Below are 24,283 nucleotides of genomic sequence, written 5' to 3' on the forward strand. Positions count from 1 at the left end.
AACTACAGCCAATAAGAAGCCCCAATTTTCCCCACCCCTAGCTCCTCACCTTCTGTTGCCTTCGGAGCGCTTGGGAGTGCCCACTGCTGCGCACAAAGTTCGTGAGTGGGCAATTGTTGCTATTGCACGAGTTATCATGATGAAGAAATGAGTCTTAACGGTATTAGACAATTCCCACATTATCTAAAGCAGTACTGCTCCATAAACTCGACGTCTTGCGTATTTACTTGACTACTGTTGCGGGAGCGGACGATCCTCTGGATCTCCACGCGAAGCTTAGCTTAAAAATACTTCATCTCGGAACGAAAGCAGACGACATTGGACAAATTTTGAAAGTAAATTTCAACTGTTTAATATAAAATTTTCTTGTAATTACGTCGTAATATAATAATCTTGCATGTCATCAGTCGATATATCGATCGATTTCACAATCGAAATGGTATCATTCCAGAAGCGAATGTCTACGGCTGTTGCCGTAATTTGAAAGTCAATATAATTTTGCCCAATTTTTATGATGTTTAAAAAACCAGTTGACTTACTCCGCGTTGTTGTTATATTCTCCGAGTACGCTGTGAGAAAGAAAAATGACTTGTCTTCGCTTGTCTGAGCTTCACTCGTCCTCGTTCTGTAAATATATATAGGATTAATCACGGGAGATAGACGCCGTAATCATGAAATCGTCTCCGGGATGTCCATGAAAAATTGCGATTTTTATTCACATGGTATTGTTTTTCATGGTAGCGCTCATTTTCTTGATTTTAAATGTGAAAAGAGTTCAGGAAGGCGATCCTATGAGAACTACCGATAGTAATTGTAATTATGACGACTTTTTCACTGATTGCAATATCCCCGACTGCTATTATTTACTTTCCTCGTTAGTACGTTTTCCTGGTTAGTACGTTGATTTTTCGCGGTCCCTTCAGAAACGTACTAACCAAGTTCCACTGTATATACCTTTAAAAAAAACGCCCTTATGCCTTTCAGAATAATAATAATAATAAACAGCTAGTCACAACGTTGTGTAATGTTAAAAATAAATAAATTCAGATAATAAACACAAATTTTAGCAGTATTTCATAAAGTGGAGTGATTAAAATGTTAAGTTACACACGCAAGCAATGATAATTTTGTAATACTGCAAGTCAAACTGCAGTGATTTGGACATTAGCATGTACGCAGACATGAACTGCTAACAAGATATCATTACGCTAAGATGCCAGTATATTATTAAATTGACTGATGATATGGTATGCATAGAATGCTCCGTAAATGAAAAGGATATCGACTCCAAAGCATTTGATTTTTCTGGTACCTGAAGATGGAAATCTTGAGAGCATTTGTGGGTTGATGAGATGTGCAATCTTGTTTTTGATTCCAAAATTAACACATTAAGGTCCGGATATTTTTTTCGTACGTACCCCAGTGGCCGGGTCAGCCTGTTTTTTTTGCATGCATATTTAATTTGATTTACATCTGAATAACTTTTTACAGTATCTCTTTCAAATTTTTTGAGTTTTAAGATAAAACCGAATGTATGATAAGAATAAATAATTTTTAATGCATACCTAAAATTAATAATTTTGCATTGCATGTGGCATATAAAGGCAGCGTGTAGAAAACACGAGTTATCTTGTGATCCGTCCGTTAACAGATGGCTCGGGAAACACCAGTATATATAGTGAGTCCTCGTTTAACGTCACTTACCGTTCCTGAAAAATGTGACGATAAACGAAATGACGTTAATCGAAGCACAATATCCCTTAAGAAACAATGTAAAAAGTGAATATCGGCTCCTAGACCTCACAATTCCTACGCGAAAAAATTTTAGCGTATCATATTTGGGCCATTTTTTACAATGGGAATGCCAAACTATGGCATAAATACGAGTCCCTGTCTTCATCGACGGCAATACCAGCAGTGACGTACATCCTTCTCCATTTTTGTATCTTCCCGCATTTGCTTTTCCGCTTCGCTATGGTGGTCACCTGGTCGAGCGTTGCCTGGGCATCATCATCGCTGAAACATTGTCGCAGTTACAGGAACGAAGATTTTTAAGATTTTACGGAAGAAGACGGCGAAAATGCGACGACAAATACTCCGAGTTCTACACGGAAAAATTCCAAGAAATCACTTTTCAGGTTCCAGAAAACCATTGACTTTACTTGACATTTACGCACTTAACATTTGCGCACCTACCTAAGAATTCATTTAGCAGAAAATTTGCTATAAATGTAATCGAAATTGACAATAAACACACCGTTTTACACTTCGTTTAGACTCACTGTATTACCGCCCACAAAACGAACAACCTGAAACGCCCGCCGCTTCACATTTTTTCTCGCGCGAAATTTAAAAGACATGACCAGACCTGACGTTATCGCGAAGCAAAGGTGCGATAAACGAATGACGGTCTCAAAATTTTCGTGACGTTATCGCGAAATGACGTTAAACGGAGTGACGTAGAACGAGGACTCACTGTACTCAGATCCGTCCGTAATGTGTTAAGAAACAGTCACCTTTCCTCAGATATAATCCCTTCATGGCACAAACCTTTATGCCCCTCCTGAGTTGTCCTCTTGCTTACACAAGGGTTAAAAAGACCTTTGTTCAGCAGCAGGGTGGAGAACAGTCATTGCCCTGCACATGGAAAGGGCTCATGCAATGTCTAATTCACATCAACTAAGGACTCTCTATTCCCCTAAAATTTGTGACTACCGCATTTTTTTGGCTCAGACTGTTGACTATTTTTAACAGGACTGTTCTCGACATCAGCCAGCTCATAATGTGTGGACATGTTCAGAGGACAACACACAGGTCTAGGATACCTAAACAAGACTAACATTATATGCTAGAACAGAACACATACCAAGAGGGCTGTCACCATATGGAGTCGGAGTTCCCAACACACCATTGAAGCACTTTGCCTGCTGAGAGCAATAAGGCACTGCCAAAGGAGTCTTGCCATCTGCACTGAATTGGCACCATTCACAACCAACCACACCAAAGCAATCACTGTGAATACAACAAAGATAGTTAGACTCATAGATAGATTAGTTACACTCATAATTCTGAAATAATTGAGCTTAGGCATACACATAGAAGAGGCACTCAATTTTTACGAATTGCAATGATGAATTAAGTTTACCACAACAATTTTCAACTCAATTATGGTAAAACAGATGAGAACGAATTTCTTCAGGGTAAGTTTCACATTTCCCTACAGTCAATATTACAATCACATACAAAAAGTAGTTAAACCAAACTGTGCGTTATCTCTATTCACAAAAATTTGGAGCTTAAACCCGTAAGTCACCAAAGCTCTTACCTCTGAGAAGTGTAAAATTCACAGTTCAACAGGAAGCATGGCTTCAATGCATCCAGTACTGCAGATTTGTACACAATACTTCTGGACTGCTCGATTACATGGGGACAGCTAGGATTCTTGGACTCTTTCTCACCCAAGTGCCCGGTGCAGACATCAACTTGCAAGGGACACTCACAAGGGCATTCACACTCATTCTGCTCCATCCGATTGCAATTGAGACACAAACGACCCTCCTGATGAAAGTAAGAAAAGCAAGATGTCAATCATGAACAAAGTTAAACACAGTGGGCACCTTTACCATCATTTAATTATTGTTGATTGCGATAAATTTTGCAAAATAAAACCCATATTCTTCCATCTGTAGCCTACTTCTCGAAATATTTGCGGTGAAAAATTGACAGGATAACACCTTTCGCTGATAATTTCATGACATCACTGACTCTTGCCAAGCAGCTCGCATCGTTTCCACTACTTCTCAGCCTTGCACATGATCTCTCTCAAGTGGTTTGTTGTCATTAATACTCTAAAAATGATTCACCATCAAGAATTGGGTCTTTCTGAACCGAGACCGATTGCTGCACCGAGTCAAGAAAGGAACACAACTGGACATCAGGGAACAGTTGGAAATTTTAAAAATTATAAAGAGGAAAGAACCCATTGCTAATGACCACCTTTTCCCTTTCCACTTCCCCCTCTTAGACATTCCACCCACACCCTAGACCCACGCTCCTCTCTTTAACTACCTCTGGTTTTCCCCTATCCCTTCCCACCTTCACCCTTCCCGTCACCTACCACCCCCCTCTCCTTACCCTCCCCTTCCCCTCCAATCACCCGACCACAGAGTATATATCCCGGCAAAATCTTATGTGTATCACTAGTCTTGAAAATGGTACAGTGTACTGAAACTAGTCGGCAATAAAGTGTGTGTTTTGTAGAAAAACAAAGTAATTTTCTTCCAACCATATCTCTCTGAACAACTTAATGAATAAGAACGTAAATGAGAAAACGAAAAATGGATGGAATTTTTTAATTTTAAAGCTAGAAGAAAACGGCTGAATGAGGAAGACTTTTTTGTCATAGCTTATCTTCCCAATTCATCTGCCAAATTATCTTATTAAATTGGGATTTCAGTCCGGGTGAACAACCCCATCCATTATAAGGAATCACCTTAGACTAGAAAGCGATGTACCCTTGCAGAGTTAAATGCACTTCAAGTACAAAATAAACTGATTAGTATTCATATGCATCCTGTCCCATTAGTTCTCTTCTCATTTCTCATGCCATTTGAGTGTCAGTTGTTTATTATCACGTGTAAACATGTCATGGCACAAAAAAATCACCCACAGAAAATTATATGCATACATATAAAAACTACCTTATGGGCTTACCCAGCAAAGGGTGGAGGTAAGGGGTAGCAGCCCCAATTGGAAAAAAATGGTGATAGAGTTTTGTTTTCTTCAAATTCAAGAAAAATGATTTCAGTGTAAGGCATATAACTATAATAAAAATTAAAAATTATCAAGCAAATAATTGAAGCACAGCTACAATTACTTGCACAATATTTTCTTAAAATTTTGATTTCAATGGCCATTATCACAATCAAATGTCACAATCTGACTGAGTATGGCTTTCGCCTCCCTAGTTTTGAACATGGGTATGCCCTTCAACTAACTCACGGTAAAATTAAATACAATGGTAGGAGAGACAAATTCCAATTAAACTTACCGTGCTGCAGGGACAGAAGGTCGTAACGTTGCACGTAGAATTCACTATTCCCACAAATAAATTTGTTCCTGGCACAGCTGTAATCTGGTACTTAATACAGTGCTCACCGTGCACAAGATTAGTCAACACACCTGATACAGATGTATTGAATCTATAAAACCTCTGAATCGTTTGGTCGGAGAAACTATTACAGAGACTTTTCCGGACTAGTCCAAGGTGATTGAGCAAATCCCCAGCAAGATTAAATTCTCCATGAGTAACATGACGTTGCTCTACTGGTCCACCATTGCCACCTGGAGATATCAGACTCGGATGGGCCACCAAGTAGCCAAGATGATCCATCAAAAAGCACCGCACACCAGTCCCAGACTTGTTGCAAAATGGAGCAGCTTGATGCATGAGCACAAACAGAAAGCCAAGTGTTACGTCAGCAGCCACAACGGCTGCTGCACTGTCCGACTCCTCGTGCCTCCCTGATTCTTGCCCCTCATAAACCACGTGGCTCAACGTGACCACATACCCAGAACCTCCAACATCCAATTTTGGGCCAGTGACTATTAATCTTCCAGGTTGCTCCACTGCTTCCCAAAACCAAGCCCTTCTGGTAGGGTCAAAGTCGTGCTCCAGAATAGATCCAGGGTACATCTGAAAAACCCCTCGAGGAGTAACAATATACCTGAAAATTAAAGTAAAAACATTAACACATTAATTGGGTGTGTGAGCCATATGTAATTATAAAACACATCTAACAAGTTTCTCAATTCCTAAAGGCTGATTTGGAAGAATGGACATTCAAATGCAAGGCTGGATGTAGAATGTGGATGGCCCGCATCCCATTTTGGTAGGAGGCCTAAATACACAAAGAGCTATGCGTGCAACTCATGTTTCCAATGACACTGCTTAGTGTGCCACTGGTTGCATTTAGAGCTGCATTAACAACTCCAACAGATAAAGTGTTTATTTATTAGCAGCATTAACCATTTATTAATGTCAATGTTGACGACTACACATTAACCAAAGAACCCAGCTTCACTTTAAATCCCCTCATACATATGGTTTTTTTCTGTTATTTTTTTTCGCTTTGTGAAGTTTACTTTTATATTGGCGGAAGACTCATGCTTGGCAGGTGGCCCTGGGCCCAGGCCCCCCCTTTGTTAGGGGCCCTGTTCAAATCACCATGCATATGAACATCATCCACCATGTAAAATGGAACTTCGGCACATTTTACGTCATTCACATCATCATGTTGTAATTTTGCTTGAACGATTCCTTAAATAATCACATGAAACACGCCTGCAGAGTCCATCTTGTGAACTGCCACCACCTCTGAATTTTATACCACGTAACACAATTTTGAAAGCAACTGACCCCAATGAAAGCACACATATTCAGTATGTGCATTGAGGGGGTGCAAATTCACACAATGCCATTCTCTAGGGTGGGCCATTCGGTCAAACCAAATGGGATTTTTAATCATTGAAAAAATTGTTTTTCTACCACTGTCGTGATCGCCACGATCAAGGAGGGAGACTCGAGTGGCTGCGTCTCCCGGAATCGGGTTTAGGGCACCAAAGAATTGAAATTCACGCAAATCAATCACAGAGAGTTTAATTACTGAGGTTGGTTATGAGTTTACAATTATCTGCGACGGGCAGCACACCCCGTCGCTCTCGTGTCTACCCACAGACTGCCCCGAATTCCCGCGCTCGTGTCGTCAGGGCACAGGTCAACGCCTCCAAGACCAGGGGAAGGATGGCTTCACTCGACCCACCCCAGGAAATGAGCAACCCATCCCCGTCAGCAAGACCTTATGTACCTTATGTCCAGAAAATCCAGACGTTTATGACTGGTCGAGGAGACGCTGGCCCCAAAGGCCTCGACGACCGACGACCCAAATTTATGAACCCCTGCCCTCGACAATCTGGTGACGAGACGACAACACCGTGCTCAAAGGATCGTCTCACAACCCCGGGACAAAGATATACAATGCACACTGGAAACATCCAACCCCTTATCACACATATTACAAAAAAATAAACACACAATATGGAACACATTCATTACACCACATTGCACCATTATTTTGAATAATTTGAATCAGTGAACTATAAAATATGATTGCAATTCAACTTTATGGGGTGAATGCCCCATTTACAGACAAAAGCATTCTGTAAGCATGTTTTGACAGAAACAAGAAGTTCTCCTATTGGTCCTCCATTATTGCCACAAGAGGAAAACGAACACAGTAGCAAGGACATCAGGAAGCGAATTGCACTAGCAAAGGAGGTGTTCATGAACAGGAAGGAGCTTCTGAGAGTATCATAATGTAAGAGCTTAAAGAGAAGGTTAGTGAAGAGTTTGATCTGGAGTGTAGCTCTCTACGGTGCGGAAATGTGGACACTGAGGAAAGAAGATGAGAGAAGATTGGAGGCATTTGAGATGTGGGTATGGAGAGGAATGGAGAAGGTGAGATGGACGGAGAGGAAAAGGATCGACGAAGTGCTGGATATGGTTGGCGAGGAGAGGCAGATTTTAGAGGAGATACGGAGGAGACAGAAGGTATGGATGGAGGGAGTACTTAGCGGGGAGGGGATCTTGAAAATGGTGTTAGACGGTAGAATGTTAGGGAAACGAGGGAGGAAGAGAATAGGATTTTTAGATAGATTGAAAGAGAGTAGGTCTTACAGTGAATTGAAGAAGGCAGTGCTGGACGGAAAGGGAGGCTCCCAGATCACTTCTTTATTACTCCATGGAAACCTACCTTAATCGGTAGAATACTATAATAATAAATACCTGGGCTACATTGGCCTAATTTGCTAAATTTACAATCAAACACAAACCAGAAGTGAAATTTGATGAAAATTTAAATAATAGTATGAACAGCAGATACAATGCAGCGTCTAAGACCACTAATAGAACACAATCTTTATTCTTACCTCCTGACAATGTACTTATTCAGCTCACTTTCTCGAAATTGCTTTTTCCAGTAAGGCATAATCTGCATAATCGCAGCCAAATCATTGCGAGCAGCAGGTTTTATTCCTGGGGTTGCCAGAAACTTGGTGGTATCAGTCAAGTACGCCATGAAACTCTGAACATTCAGATGTGAGAGCTCATCCGGAACCAAATACTTGAAAGGGAATTGAAAGCAAGATGGAGACAGGAAGAGAGCCGCTGCATCTGAAATACAACGAGAAAAGCCAACCATCATTTTAATGCACAAGGCATAGCAACATTTCATGGCATTTAGTTTTCAAAAGTAGTTCAAGTCAATTGAATGCTTCCAAAGAATACATGAATTGGCAACAAAATGGTAACAAGATTTAGAAAATCCAAGACAACTCAGGATTTACACCAACATTCCTTATTCGATTTCCCTGATTGCCCATTGGAATATTTTATTAGCGACTTAACATAAATGGCAAAGCAATGGAAAAAAGGAGTTTTAGAGAAAATGAAGCAAGCAGATATCATGCATAATTTTTTTTAATGGAAGAAAATGTATACAGTGGACTCTTGTTAATACAAACAACGCTATTACAAAGCAAATCGTTGGTCCCGAAGGAGGCCTATCCAAGCTATAGTAAAAGAAACGTTATCATGAAATTTTGGTTTTTACGAAATTACTAACCTCAGTCCTGGTCCCGGAGGTTGCAAAATGAACTTCATTACGAAGTTCCACGCATAAGCAATGGCATTTAGGAGGATATTCACTAGGCTAAGTTTTAATAATCGTGCCACAATTAAGTCCTTCCTGTGTACTGTACTCAAGAACGTCAACTATGGTTCTCCATTCAGTTTACACGCAGCACCATATAATAAGCTTCATTCCTGTGGAGTCATGGAGACCCACTAATAACCGCTGAAAATTGGACATTAGTCAGTCCTCTTCGTATGCACTTTTGATTTACATATTTCAAAGATACGAGCATTCAAAATTTTCAAATTTCGAATTTGGCACCCTTCGATTTGGCCGACGCTATGCGGTGTGGCATAGAGGAACTCTCACTGTGGGCACTATCTGAACAAAGTATCATAGAATCCGCTGTGACTTTAGAAACTGTTCAGCATTTTGCTCATTTTTCCTCACTGCGGGGAGCTATTTTTTCGGCTCCGGATGCGTTGCACGCCCAGCTAGATCAATTCATCACAAGCGTGTGTTAAGGCCGTTTTACATGGTACACGGAATTGCACAATCTGACGTAGGTGCGAAGGCGCAATCAAAATTGCGTCATGTAAAGCGGTGAATTGCTAGAACACATGCGAGAATGCGTGGACGCGAGATGGCAAAATAGCCCCTGTTCTAATTTCGTTCATGCATTCGCGCAATTCCACGCCATTTTAGAAATTAATGCAGCTCTAACCTGCACAATTCCGTGCACCCTGTAAAACGGCCTTTAGGGAACAACTGTGATGCAGTGTTGCATTCTACAGGATAACCGCACTCCACGATTCCTTGCATACAGTCCAGCCGGCGAGAGTTGTCCGATGACGGCACAATAGGAGGGGCAGATAACCCTGCGCCAGTACAATTTACAGCCAATCGCTGTCCCCCAAATGCACCTCACACCCTCGCCTAGTCATACAACGTTGTCAAATGCATAAGGAGCACCGACATAAGCCTGATCCACCAAAACAAGCCCTTTCTTCGAATCACCAAAAAAAGTGATTCTTCCTCTGGGTCCTTCACGCTCATCGTCCCTTCTGACTCCTTTCTTCACTGAACCCTTCGTAGGCATTTCCTTTTCTTACCTGGCAACATTGCCCCCTATCCTGACCTAGATCATTCTGCCTGTCATCGTACAACTCTCGATGGCCAGACTGTAGGTTTATCAACTTAGGGACTAGGTCTTGGAACGCATCTAGTTTGTACATCAGACTTACGGTATTTGGGAAGATATCAACCCTTGATTGTATCATGCCGCATTCTTCTGTTGAGAAACGAAAAAAATTTTCCTGTTCATATCTATTTCCACGAAATTTAATACCGTTTTTTCATACCGCGTTTATTATATACCGCCGGACTGTAGGTTTATCAACTTAGGAACTAGGTCTAGCAACGCATCTAGTTTGTACATCAGACTTATGGTATTTGGGAAGATATCAACCCTTGATTGCATCACGCCGCATTCTTCTGTTGAAAAACTGAAACAAATTTTCCTGTTCATATCTATTTCCGCAAAATTTAATACCGTTTTTTCATACCGCATTTATTATATACCATTTTTTTAGACGATTCCTAAAAGAAACGTTCATACGAGCTTACAAACCTCCACTTTTTCAGTTCCATGAACTTCGTAATAACAAGAGTTTACAGTATAAAATCTCCATGAAGTGCTTCACTAGATAAAAATTCAATCTCAATCTATAAAAAAAGCAAGCTCATTTAAAAGAAATATTCTTTGTAACAACAAGATACTTCATCAAGCTTACCAAGTGTTGCCATTTGACGGAAATGCCGGCAAACTGATACATGCGAGGGGTCCAATAGATCCAGGCGATGATAGACAAAGTCAATTTTGCGAGGAAGAGGGATATTTTGGACCTCTCGTAAAGGATTCCCATTGTGCACAATGGCTACAACAACTATGTAAGGAGCATCCAGAAGATGTTGCCAGGTGTATGTAATCTATAAAGGAGAAAACCAGATAAGGAATTAAATTAATGAAACATCATGTGGCATCAAGAGCATTGCCATTTTATGAGTTTCCAGACAACAAAAAAGTATATTAAATGAAATAAATCGCGATCAATGTTGAATAAAATATGAATATTGATTTAAAGAGATGAGGTAGGGATTAAAAGATTTGACTGATTTCTATTGGATCTATGTTCATTCAATCTTCGGCTATGACGTTTTACTCATCATGAGCTATAAATCTAAGGAACACATTTGCTAGCATCCAATAGTCACACATAAAATCAACAATATAATTGATAGCAAAACTTACCTTAGTTTTTCCAAAATTTGGCACTGGAGATTTTGTTTTATAAGGTAGCTTAGCACTTCCACTGATATTAGTTAAAATCAAATTACGAATCTTGGCAAAATCAATGACATTTTCCACATTTGCAATGTCAGTAAGCATAGGTTGTTCCAAAGTCATTATAGGACGTGGAAATGAAGGATGCATGATGGTATAACCTATAAAAAGGGAAAATCAAAATTGAATAAGTTCAACTTTCGATAATGATGATGAAAATAGCTGAAAAAGTAACTTAGCAGAAAAGCCTCCTCCCAAACATGAACAGGAAAAGAAATTCGAAATCATTAAAAAAATATTGCATTGAAATAGTAACGCTCAGGTGATGTCATTAAATTGCAAAAGAAAGAGTCACAACCCCTTAGCTTGAATTGAAGAAGGATAATATGCAAGATTCTCCTTTCAGACAGAAGGTTACACTTCCTTCAAGCATGTTACCCTTATTATCATTTACGTACATTCAAGACAGCTTCACAAGAGTGGAATTCAATTAAAGTTAGATATTGACTGAAAAACACCTCAGAATTATGACATTGATAATGAAATGACTACAACCATTAATGTTACCATCATACGTAAAAATTAAGTCGTGAATGTGTGGCAGAACATGGAAAAAAAAGCTATTAACAAGGATGTGGAAGATGCAAGATTCTTAGATATGGCCGAGAAAATACAACGATTACAACAAATTATAAATCAAGCATTAAGTTTCCAGGAGCATTTTACTCAAGAAAAAGAATTGAAAACAAGAATGTAACTTGTAGCTTGTTAGTACATAGCTTTTTCTACCACTGGTAAAATATCAGATCACTTCCTACTGTCCATTTTCACTCAGTTGTTAGCGATAAAACCAAGCATCCCATGACCAAATCCATAGCATGGATACTCAGGTTTTATGTACAAATATAGACAGTAATTTATGATATTTATTACCAAGGGTGCGTAAATTTTCCTTAAAACTTATTTTCTATGGACCATGAAATAGAGAAAATAACTATGTATTCTTAATAAGCAGAATACATGTTGCTGGAGGGCCAAGAAAATTTACTTCCATCAAATGGACCAACAACACTAAAACAGAAGGCAAGCTTCTATCTACAAGCGACATAAACAACACATTAGCTCCCCTAAAAGCCAATATCACCTCCTTTTCATTACAACCTTGCACACCTGCTACAGTTTCAAAAATGCAGTAAGAATTGGTATAAGGCTGAACTGGAAAAACAGGTCCACATTGAACAGCATCCAAAAAATACCACAATCACAAAGGTATTATTAAAAAGAAGACTATCATATTTATGATAAATGTAGGACTTGTACTATAACATGCAATCAAGTCTCTTTCCTGTTCCAAAACACTTGCATTCATTATAAAAAATCTTAGGGTACACAAATGCAAGCCGTACCGACTCAATATCTTTAAATATACAAAAAAATTTGAGACAAGGGAGCTCAAAAAATAAAGAAAAAACTGCATGATGTGATCTTCACAGTCAACCCAGAGTAAGATATTGACTGAGAGTATTTCATTATGCAGAATAAATACAGGGACACCAAAAAGTTAACATATATGAACTACCTAGGATGAAATCATATGATAAAACAATAGAAAGTTAGAATGCCTTAAACACAAATGACAAGTTGGTTGATAATGAACAGAACAGGTAACAAAATGTGTATGTACAACACAGGGGAGGCTTAGGAACAAGAGAGGTAACAGACACCAAACCCCCCCCCCCAAATTTTTGCTGATGGATTCTTTGGATCCCAGAGGCCATCAGCCTTAATGTAGTTGCTTAACCATCACAAGCAACACATTCCTCATTGAAGGCAATTTTTCCCTTTGAACTTTTTATTCTTATGCATATACCATAAAAATAAAAAGCTCATAAACCATATAAAAGTAAGATCAATTGTGGACAATTATTAGTGCATAATCTCTATTCAAAAACGTTCTCTATATAAATTTGACCTTCACATTGTCAGGCCAATAAAGTCGTATGGTTAAAAGAAAATATAGCATCACCAACAAAAGTGTCATTAAAAAATACTGCCTCATAGAGAAGTTGACGATGTGCGCACATGGTTTCTAATGCTTGATGACGAAGAAAAATCTGACTATCACCAACTGATATGTACCACAGCAAATTATGTATTCCCATAAATTGGAAATATAGATTTGTTTCCAGACATGGCCCTTCCATGATAATATTGCATCTATTTACATGATACATTCAAACAAACACAGGAGAACTATCATGGGCATGAGTGTTCCAATGGTCCTGATATAGTTTATCTCCTACAGAAGAATAATAACACCGAAATGCCATTAAGAATTCCGCCAGCAGCCATTGGTAGATAAGAAAAGTCCTCACTTCAACAATGCATTTATTAGTTAGAAGTTCCCCGATTGAGGGCGATATGGAGAATAGAACCTTCAACACTTACTACTACTGCTCCACCAAAAAATGAACATAGCAGTTTTTAGAGAAAATTGGCATGCATATAAATAAGCAATGAAAGCTTATAGAAATTCAAAGCATAATAGTACATATTATTAGCCAAAAATGTCCAATTTATCCTAAATAATTATGTTGCCAAAAGAACAGCTTTGAATATATTTCCAAGAAGTTTTACATTATATATTACCTGGGAAGTATTCTGCCCTGATAATACGTATAATTGACACCATCTGTCTAATCTTATTTGTAAAATATAGAGCAATAAAATTTTTGAGCTATACTGTCCATATAACATCTCCAAATCTCTCAGAAAGTGTAACTCCAAGAAAATTTAGCTTTTGATCAAAAAGAACTATGCATGCATAAATTAATTTATCAGTGAAGGTAATGAATAGAAAACCAACTCACCAATAAACCTTACACTAACTAGAAATCATTGTTTCTTCCACTTCAAACATACCTTTTTTATTAATGATAAATGAATATGTACTGCCATAGTTGTTAAAATAAGTTATGTCTTCCATTAAGTCACTCAGATGTAAATCCATTCCAACAACACCAACAACTTCATCCAAATGAAAACATGGCTTGGACATACTGACAACCATTCCTGAAAATTACAAGAAAGTCATAATGTTACCGCCTTGAATTTAATAAATGTGATTTCATGATAATATTCGGACATGTGGAAGAAAAATCTACCTTTCCCAACATTATCCCAAAATGGCAATGAATAAAGAGCTTCATTTTTGGCAGACACATTAAACACAGAATAAAATTTTCCAGCAATCAAACTCATGTGTTTAGTTGAGTTGACAGGTTGGATGATTCCTTTAGTGGCCTTAACACTGAGGGAAATGTTGTATTTCTGAAAATTCTGATCCGCAATATCCTCCAGAAAATGTTTCTCCAACATCAGTGGTTTCCCATCTAAAAGAAAAAACACGTGAACACCAACAAGCGCACAAAAGGGATGCTAATTAAGCACTATTTATCGTAACGCACAATCTTACATACCATCGATGACAGCACAGGTATTAATGATGACAGAGATGTTCACACTTGAGCGACCCTGGGCAATTGTTTCCAGAACAACCTTTGCATCTTCTAAAGATGAAAGGAGTCCCCGAGAAATATAAATGATTAAGGCTTCGGAGACATCACTACTCTGTGCCAACTGCCTCACTAATTTAAACGCATGCTCAAAACCCAATGAATGGTTGGTCGGGGCTGAAATGAAAGAGAAAAATTTTACATAATTGATTATATCGAATATACACAACTAAACATCAACTGAGCAAAGTAAAAATGATAAAATACCTCTTGATTTTTTCAATGCATCAATGAATCCACTAAAATGAAACTTTGTTTCGTGGGTGGCAAAGGGTATGGCTTGCTGAGAACAGTTTTCATTGCCAGGATATGTAACCTCATTGGACAATGCAAGGACACCTACCAAGTCATAAGAAGACAGAAGGGAAATCAAATGTTTGCCTGGAAAAAAAACAGAAAAAATTAAACAGTGCTTCAGCAAAATTATGGAGGAGTGAGTCTAGACTAGAGTAGATCCTAGCCTATGAGCGATCCCAGGTATCCTTGGGTTCACCCAGTGGCATAGCCAGGAATTTTGTCCAGGGGGGGGGGGGTCCAAAACCAGAATGAAAATTTTTGAAAAAAACCGGGCACCAAGTAATGGGTTTTTAACTAATTTTAATAATTTTCATAACCGAAAAAACTTAATTTGTTAAAGAAACATTTTGTAAATTCTAGATTTTTCAATATTTTGTTTTCTTTTGTGGAGGACAATAATTGTGTTTTTATATTTCGGGGGGGTCCGGACCCCCCCCTGGCTAGGCCACTGGGTGCACCCTGAGGAAGAAGCAAATGGGGATGGGTAAGGATATGATGGGTTCCCCAACAATCCATGGCATTTTCCAGGCTGCTTCTCCTAGATTTTGCTTTTGGATGGATTGTTGAAGACCCTGTTTCCTCAGGTATATTGAATACACATGAATCAGAGCATAGATCATACTCACCATGATGGAAGGATATAGAACGAAGACTAGAGAGAAACTTAGTGCAAGCATAAGCCTAACGCTCCAAGGAGACTACTGCTAATCGTCCCATCCGACAGACTAAGTGCTGTACTTGAGGTGCCCTCCACAAGCAATCAACCAGGGATTGGGCAGTAAAAAAAATCTCCACCGATGCCTAAATAACACTGGATTTGAACCCAGACCCCCAGGGTGAGAAGCCAAGACACTAACATCTAAACCAACATGATTCCATTCCAGACTTCTTCACAGAATTTAACAAAGAATACATTCCTGAGAAGATTTTATTTATATCACTTTTAAAACTTACTGGGAGCTTGAATGAGGTAAATAATACACAAATAGCAAGGGGATTCACACACTCATTGATACAGATTAAAATATTTCCTTTCACAACATACAAAAACAGACTCCCTACAATTTCCTCTTACAGATGATCATAGGGACAAAAACAAAATAAAAGCATTCAGTGTAAAATCTCCAAAATATGTTCGGCAGAGCCAACTACAAAGTGCTACATAATATTTTGACAGTCTTCGTAATTAGATATAAATTTTAATTATTATTAGTAGTATTCACCATCATAACGGAGGTGAAAATTTTAAATAAATAAAACTAAAAATAATGTTCCTAATTCATATATTACATTTGAAAGCCAAAAACACTACCACTATTACTAATTTCAAACAATTACTCCCACTTACCAACTGCTTTTGCTGTGAAGAGTTGATTTTTACTTAAAGAATGTCCATGGTCAACAATGATCACAACAACTTTCCGATAAGGCAGCACTGTGGCCAGAAACACATCCCTAGGAAAAAATAAAACGGGAATCAAGATGAGCATGGCAAAGGGTCGGGCAAGCTTAAATACCCATGGAAAACATCGCACTAAGTAAGTACTCAGTATACAATTGCATCTTACCTGTGCCTAGTGTCCTCATACTGACATGATGGACCACTGTCAAAATGGTGAGCAGGATATTCACTACTAATGTCAGATGTTGATATGAAATACTGCCACTTAATAGTGGGATGTGACTTCAAATTTGACGAAAACACTGAAAAATAATAGCAGACCTTGTAGCAGGCATAATATTTTTCTTCTATAGTATACCTTTGTCATAGAAAATTACATTGAATACACAAGCAGACTACAATAAACATAGCTTTGCACTTACCAATGTCTTGGACAGAAGAAATATGTTCCTTAAGCAGGCTAAAATTAAAACTTCGATTGCAAAGCTTTCCAAAATGGTCACAGAATATACTCTAATGGACATTTCATGAGAACCTTTTCACTCCAATAACACCAGTCCATTAGCATATGTTAAAAAGAAATTTAATACTACACTTACCATCTGTTAGATTGGGTCCAGGACTATATACATAGTGTCCCAAAGCTGGTGTAATATCACAAGTGAAATCTTTAGACACTTTTGCACCAAAATGTTCGTTATAACTGTTAATAAAAGATAAAATACAGCATATTAATTTCCTTATTTCGACCAAAACCTAAGGAGGAAGGATATGATTTTTGTTGTTCAATGAATATTTTTTGGGTGTAACATACATAATGCTCTTTTCTGGAACGTCACAACAAGGGTAGGCAGACGAATAGGGGCGATGAGGATGTCTCCAAAACAATTCTTCAATAGCAGCTTTACTTTTATTGAGAACTGCGATGTATTTCCGCAACTTCATCTGAAGCCTATCGGCCAACTGGAAAACAAAAGACAAAATTATGAATTTTCAATATTTTAATTAGGGCCTACAATTGCCACATGTGCGCTGAGAAAGATGAAATTTACTTCACAATAGCCTATTGCTTTCCTACTATTACTCTTAGAAGGTATTTGAATTACTCTCCCATGCTTGCCACAGACTTTTTCGCAAGTCCTAAGCAGTGGCGTAACTAGGAATATGCTTTGGGGAAAAAGGGGGATCAGGGGGACGACCCCCTCCCAGGCAACAGGGACAATTTTTGGAAATTAAAAAAATAAATAAAATGGGAAATTGAAAAAATTAAATGCTTGGAAATACATTTTACATCATTTTGGCAAGTAAAAATTTAAACTTTAAGTAGATGCAGTTAATATACGTCCAAACTAGACAATAGTTTGAAACATTTTTTTCATTTCTCTAAGGCTTTTGGGGGGGTCTACTACTACTAAGCTAGTTCTGTTTTCAATAATGTTTTACTTCCAGCCATTAATATCCCATGAACTTAAAATGCCTTGAGCAACTTAAGATTAACATTGTTCATTTTTCAAGGAAGCAGAGATTAAATGCACCCATTCCAATGACATACACAGAAAACGTCACCCGGTAACCGAGTAGGTATTTGGTACTAAGTAAAGAAGGAAATTTTAAGTTAGATTCATCATTTGCATTACTTATACTCCACAAACGTCAACAGAGGATGTATGTACCATCAACAATCAGCTCAGGATTTACCTACCTCCCAAACAATTTCCCTCTCAGATCTTCCTGCAGCGGAAAATGTTAAAGAATCATACACCTCCTAAGTACAGAAAGTAAAATGGAATAAATTAAATACGTAAAACCAAATTCAATAACAGAAAACATAGTGAGTGTGGAACCTGACATGATTTCACGATGTGTATTGAATTTATCAACTGAACACCACTTCCTTACCTGCATCTTTGAGACACCCAACTCTTCATTACCAATGGCATTCAATTTTCTGGCAAGAATAGAGGCTAAGTCTTGAATGTACAGTCCAAGGATAGGTTCAACAGGAACTTCATCGCCAACAACATTAGCTAATACATCGCGAGGAATATCTAATCCCAACTCATTCTTGAGTTTTGAAGTATTCACGTATGAAACATAACCATTCTCACTTCGCAATAAACAATAGGAACTCATTATGCTGCAAAATGTAGTCCAGAATAGAAGGCCTCCTAAAGCAGGAGGCCATTTCACAGATAAACGAAAACTTGTCATTTTCGTTATCATCAAACATTGTTCACTCAAAGCATACAAAATTTCGGTCAACGCTCCGGAAATCATCTAATGGCACTACCGTAGACTGTGGACTTCTTTTCTGGCTCGTCATTCAAACGAAGAAGCATTTTAATCGATGATAAACACATGTCCGAAATAACATAAACAAAACCTTGTCTTCACGACTTGCACGAGTTTCGCTTGTTTCTAATGAAAGGCCATCTATGAGTAAACCTGAGAACTCTGTGAAGACGGAGACCGGCCGCTTACGCCACTCACTCTGATTGGATAATGAAATGCCGCCAGTCAGAGTGATTTCGTTTTAAGAATTGCGCTAGCTTAACAATAAAATACATAATAAATATCCAATCAACTGAATTTTTTTAGCAAATAGACCATGAAATCCAAAAAATTATTAATAGCAGATGGAAAAATGACTTGAACACTGGATCTTTCACTCCCGTCTCTTCTTAAGGAGTGGTTACTTAAGTATACAATGCTTATAATGATCATTGGGAATGAAAACATTTTTGGATCGTGAGTTGGGAATATGCTCATTAACATGATTTCTTGTAATCTCATTGAATAAAAATTATTCGCTACTATAGGCTTCACTTCTTCCTGGCGCCAACATTAATTCATGAAAACATTGTCGTGTTTTCTCTTCTTCATTCTTGATAGTTTTAAACCGCTACAGAACCGTGCTCGTGTGCAATTTTGGGTATTCTGTAGGGGAGTGGTGAATGTTGAAGGGGAAAAGGCAAGAGGCGGGAATTTCCCCAATCCAAGAAAAGTAGTTATTCTGTAATATTTTACGATACTTGGAATTCCGCAACCAAAACTCCAATGATAGAATCCGCTTCTAATTCACTGAAGTTCACTAGATGAAAATAATTCCCATGCCTTCTGTACGTTTTTCAATATGGATGAATTCTTGCAACTCTATGCAGGAATGGCTTCAAGAGCTTCATTGTTCAATTCATTTGCTAAGCGCTGATCCTCTGATCGACCGTGAATCCGTGTCGGGGTGCTCAAAATTCCAACAGAAGTGCCATTTGAGGATAAATGGAATTATCTCTGAATTTTCCCACTAACTGCGTTGATATTTTAATCATTATGGGCCACTGATAATTACTTCGTGGAAAATTAGGGCGATTTCTAGTTACTTCGCAGAAGAGGTCCCATTATACCGAACAACATCGCCTTTGAAATGGAAGGCGACACGGTGCGATATGACCTCTCGTAAGAGCACTGGCGCAGCGGTTTTGGGGGATAGCTCAGAGAAATTTAATCTATTTTACTTAATTGGATTAATACTAGCTATAGAATAGTGCAAGGGTTAATAACATTTCTCAGAATGCTGTAAAACTCACCATTTTGAACCATTTATCTTTATTTTTTATGGCGGAGGGCCTCCGCACCTTCCGCTTACCCTGGCGGGTATGCCACACCCCCAGGCCCCTATGCATTAGTTGCACCTGAAACCCCCCCCCCCCCTAGCCTCTATTCCTAGCTGCGCCCCTGCGTAAGAGTACCCATCATTGAAGACTGAAATCCTCAAGCAGGCCATGCTAACGACACTGCAATACTCATGTACTCCTCTTTCGACCTTAAAACTCAGGTAGCTGTGATCAGGTAGCTGCCATCATGCAATTCCAACCCCATTGATATTCGCGAGCCAAATATTTTATTTTTTTTTATTTTTTTTATTTTAATAAAGAGATACACATACAGCAATACTGCCAATTTAAAGTGAACTTATAACAACAAATATTAAATAATAATGATTTGATTACAAATTTAAATAGAATGCTCTTTTGTTCCGTAAAGTCAAATCGCGAAATATGCGGCTGCCACAATAATTGAGATTAAGTAGAAAATTTTCACATTTTTAAAGTGAGAAGTCATCAAATTTAATACCTTCCAGAAGCAGCCCTGGGTTATAAATGGCATAACGGCATATCACTTGTCGTGGGCATCGTTAAATACAAAGAAAACAATAAAAAATAAGATGCCAGTAATATATACGAAAATATTCGAAATACTGATAAAAATGGGAATGCATCATGTTACAACATCGACATAGCATTTAATTTCAGATTTAGACTACGGTGAATATTTCTCGGGTTTCCAGCCAGGTTAATGCTTTTATATAAGCATCTTAGCAAAACATGGAGACCTGTAATCAGCTGTATAAAAAACATTAGGGTTGAACGTGAAGAATTTCAAAAGACCTACAGCCAATCGGACGACACCTGAGCTGCATTGTTGTCCTCGGTAAACGGTCGATCCGTTTCAGTGTGAAATTGGACTTCCAAAGAGTAGCATGGCCTTTAAGATGGGAGACAAGTCGTCTCTCGAAACGTCGGCTTATATGGAAGAATTAACCTGGCTGAGAATCCGAGAAATATTCGTCAGAAGTATTCACTAGGAATTATTAAAATTGTATATTATACTACGATATTTCAATGAGCGAAAATAAGGAATTATATTCCACTTGGATTAAGATGGTATCACCGATATTCGAAGAAAATGCCATTTACATGAATATTTCAAATTCTTCTAATGTGTCCCAACGAGGGCATCGTTACTTAAGAGTGTTAAGAAAGGGCTAGTGAAGAGTTTAGACTGGAGTGTGGCGCATTGCCACGCGGAAAATCGGACGCTGAAGAAGAAGATACGTCTAAAATGTAGATTCTACATACTATACCGCAAGCCGCCTAAAAAGGCGTGTGGCAGGAGGTGTTAGGACACCAGCTGTTTACATATGAAAAGCGAGTGATCAAAGAAAATTACGGCTAGCATTTGTTTAAGTTATATGATTTGGAAAAAAAATCCCATATCTATGCGTTCGGCAAAACATCTCTCTTAATTTGTAGTTTCTATTGGACCTGGATACTTAGTGATGCTTTTGTATTTTGTTCTCCGTGTCGCTCTTAAAAATATCCATTCTCAATTGATCAAGCAATCTAAGCCTAGCGCGCAGCCTCCGAGTCTCCAGCGGCTCCCAGCCTAATTCGCTTACCATCTGGGTAACGCTCTCTGTACGCCCGTAGCAGTTTTTGACGAACCGCGCAGCCTTCCTTTGAGCTTTATTAAGTTCGCGGATTAAGTCTTTATGCTCCGGATCCCATACGCTCGATGCATATTCAAGGTGTGGTCGGGCCAGTGCGAAATAGCACCTATCTTTTACTTTCTCATCCGAAAATCTTCCCACAATACGCTTGGCAAATCTTAATTTTTTCAGGGCTATGCCGAAAATATTCTTTATGTTTTCCCCATGAGAGGTTCGAGGTTATCGTGACTCCCAGGTACTTCACTTCGTCTGTTGCCTTTATGTTAATACCATCCACAGCATAAACATGGATATAGCAAGACGAACTCTGCAAAAAATGTCCCGACATGCATTTGCTCAGATTAAGTTCGAGTCGCCACCCTTGGATCCACAAATGAACGTTGTTGAAATCCGATGATAAAATTTCATATTCACAATAATCACTATCACTATCGTTAAAATAGGGAGGCAAAAAATTAAAAGAGGTGGATGAATTCTGTTATTTGGGAAGCAAGATAACTAGTGACGGGAGAAGCAAGAAAGAAATTATCAGCAGAATAGCCCAGGCGAAGAGAGCATTCCACCAAAAGAGAGACCTGCTTACAGCGGGAAACTTAAATATGGAAGTAAAGAAACAATTTATAAGAACCTACATCTGGAGTATGCTCCTATACGGAAGTGAGGCATGGACAATGACCGCAGCGGAGAAAGCAAGGATAGAGGCCTTTGAAATGTGGTGCTACAGAAGAATGATGAAAATCAAATGGATCGACCGAGTTAGTAACGAGGGAGTCCTAAGAAGGGTAGGAGAGAAGAGAAGCCTCATGAAAACCTTAATAAGAGGACGGAACAACCTTATAGGCCACATCTTGAGACATGATGGCCTGATGAAGACAATCGTCGAGGGACAAGTGGAAGGCAAGAATGGAAAAGGAAGACCCCGAACAAAATATATGGAACAAGTAAAGAGAGATGTGAAAGAGAAGAAATACGTAGGAGTGAAATGATTAGCTGATAGGAGAACTGAGTGGAGAGCTGCGTCAAACCAATCCTAGGATTGTTGACCAGTGATGATGATGAATAATCACTACTTTCGCGATAGATGACAGCGTCATCAGCAAATAAGCGTATTTTACCGCTCTTTCGGGAGCAGAGTTCATAGCTGTATATAATGAACAACAGGGGGCCAATTACGATCCCTTGTGGGACACCTGATGTCACTTCAAATCCTAGACGCGAGGCAAGTACATGTAGGAAACTTTTACAATAGATGCGGAAGAAACAGATGGTTTGGATGAAGGGAGTACTTAGCGGAATTTCCTCCGGAATGCTTCAAAGCATTAAATGCGCAGTTTTTTTGAAGTGGAAAGATATCTTAAACAATATTTTCAAAATCCTACGCTTTACTAAATAAAAAGTAAACGATTGAAAAATAAGTTAGCCAATATAGATAGTAAAATATTCAAAATAATTATAAAACTACCAATTACACTAATAAACACTTATTTCACCTTAAAAGAAGGTTGGATGAGTATTTCCCTACCAATCAACATTTACGAATTTCATCTTATAGTACTGAAAAATCTGTTTGGAGTAGTTGAGATGTAAATTATTAGAAAAAAACTTTTGCTGAAATAAACCATGCCAAGCAAAATTTATCAAACCGTAATCGTCATCGGTGATTTATGATTGCTCGCCAACACTCTAATATGGTATGGAAATCAAGAATTATCTCGCTACAACCTGCGAACAATAGTCATTGCTTGCAATCATGTCGCTGAAAAGTTCATGATGTCACTGATTCCTAACGAGCGGCTTGTCACGATTTCAGCGTGGTATTACTCTGACAGAAGACTTCCTCCTTCCTTACCTTATCCATACTACTGCTCAATTTCCGGAGAAGCCTCCAACAGCAAGTTAAGGCGCTTATTTTTCCTTCTCCTCGATGATCCATTCATTCAACAGCGTAGTAGCATCACTTTCCTCAATGTGAATAGAGTGATATTTGTTACCAATGAGCATAATGGAATTAGGATAGCGAAATTGCCGTTAATAACGGAAATAAATGCAATAATGCCGTTCACTCAGACCAGAAATCGCAGCTAAATAAAATGATTCATTCGATAGAGATATAGGAAAGATAAGTTACGACAAAAAAGTCTTTCTCACTCAGACAGTCGTTTTCTCATGACATCAAAATGAAAAAAAGGCAAAAGCTGCCACCCACTTTCAATAAGTTCGCTCGTTTAAGTTGTGGTTCATTAAGCCCTTTAGAGATACCTGATTCTTGACGGTTGCTAATGACAACGAATCACGCGAGACGGATGCGGGAGGCCGAGAAGTAGCGGAGAATCGGTGAGCCGCTCGGCAAAAGTTAGTGACGTCAAGAAATTTTCAACAAAAGGGGTAGGCCCGTCGGCAATTCGCCGCTAATAGCTCGAGAAGTATAGGGATGACTTGTGGCGGAGTGGAAGTTTGGCAACTCTGTTCTCCATAAGGCCCGTAGAGTCAACTACATGGTGAACGCACTATAGAAGACGGAAAATACGGGACTTTACTTTTTTCAAACTAACGCAGTATACATGAATAATAAAATGGTAAACGAGCCCATTTCTGCCCTTCAACTCAATCTGGAGGATGCGATTATTGTAGCAATCTATTTATGTGACTACAAAACTTTTGATATTAGACAACGGGCTCGTTCACCAC

General features: G+C 38.7%; 1 protein-coding gene across 3 annotated transcripts in view; it reads right to left on the reverse strand.

Moving 5' to 3' along the window:
- LOC124170762 (VWFA and cache domain-containing protein 1) overlaps positions 1 to 24,283 on the reverse strand; it is a 57,441-nt gene that overhangs the window by 15,639 nt on the left and 17,519 nt on the right. For 2 of the 3 annotated variants that reach the window (XM_046549704.1, XM_046549702.1), the window contains exons 3-17: positions 18,011 to 18,073; positions 17,123 to 17,271; positions 16,908 to 17,011; positions 16,475 to 16,610; positions 16,255 to 16,361; positions 14,817 to 14,990; positions 14,514 to 14,726; positions 14,199 to 14,426; positions 13,957 to 14,106; positions 11,002 to 11,195; positions 10,484 to 10,679; positions 7,987 to 8,230; positions 5,051 to 5,726; positions 3,326 to 3,558; positions 2,867 to 3,012 (exon numbers count right to left, since the gene is read on the reverse strand). In XM_046549704.1, coding sequence (XP_046405660.1) covers positions 2,867 to 3,012; positions 3,326 to 3,558; positions 5,051 to 5,726; positions 7,987 to 8,230; positions 10,484 to 10,679; positions 11,002 to 11,195; positions 13,957 to 14,106; positions 14,199 to 14,426; positions 14,514 to 14,726; positions 14,817 to 14,990; positions 16,255 to 16,361; positions 16,475 to 16,610; positions 16,908 to 17,011; positions 17,123 to 17,253 — 2,932 coding nt within the window. In that variant the 5' untranslated portion in view covers positions 17,254 to 17,271; positions 18,011 to 18,073. Of the gene's footprint in view, positions 1 to 2,866; positions 3,013 to 3,325; positions 3,559 to 5,050; positions 5,727 to 7,986; positions 8,231 to 10,483; positions 10,680 to 11,001; positions 11,196 to 13,956; positions 14,107 to 14,198; positions 14,427 to 14,513; positions 14,727 to 14,816; positions 14,991 to 16,254; positions 16,362 to 16,474; positions 16,611 to 16,907; positions 17,012 to 17,122; positions 17,272 to 18,010; positions 18,074 to 18,207; positions 18,714 to 24,283 lie in introns of those variants that run through there. The other variant, XM_046549701.1, reaches the window with a different exon arrangement.

This window comes from Ischnura elegans, chromosome X, assembly GCF_921293095.1.
Source record: "Ischnura elegans chromosome X, ioIscEleg1.1, whole genome shotgun sequence".
Classification (NCBI taxonomy): domain Eukaryota; kingdom Metazoa; phylum Arthropoda; class Insecta; order Odonata; family Coenagrionidae; genus Ischnura; species Ischnura elegans.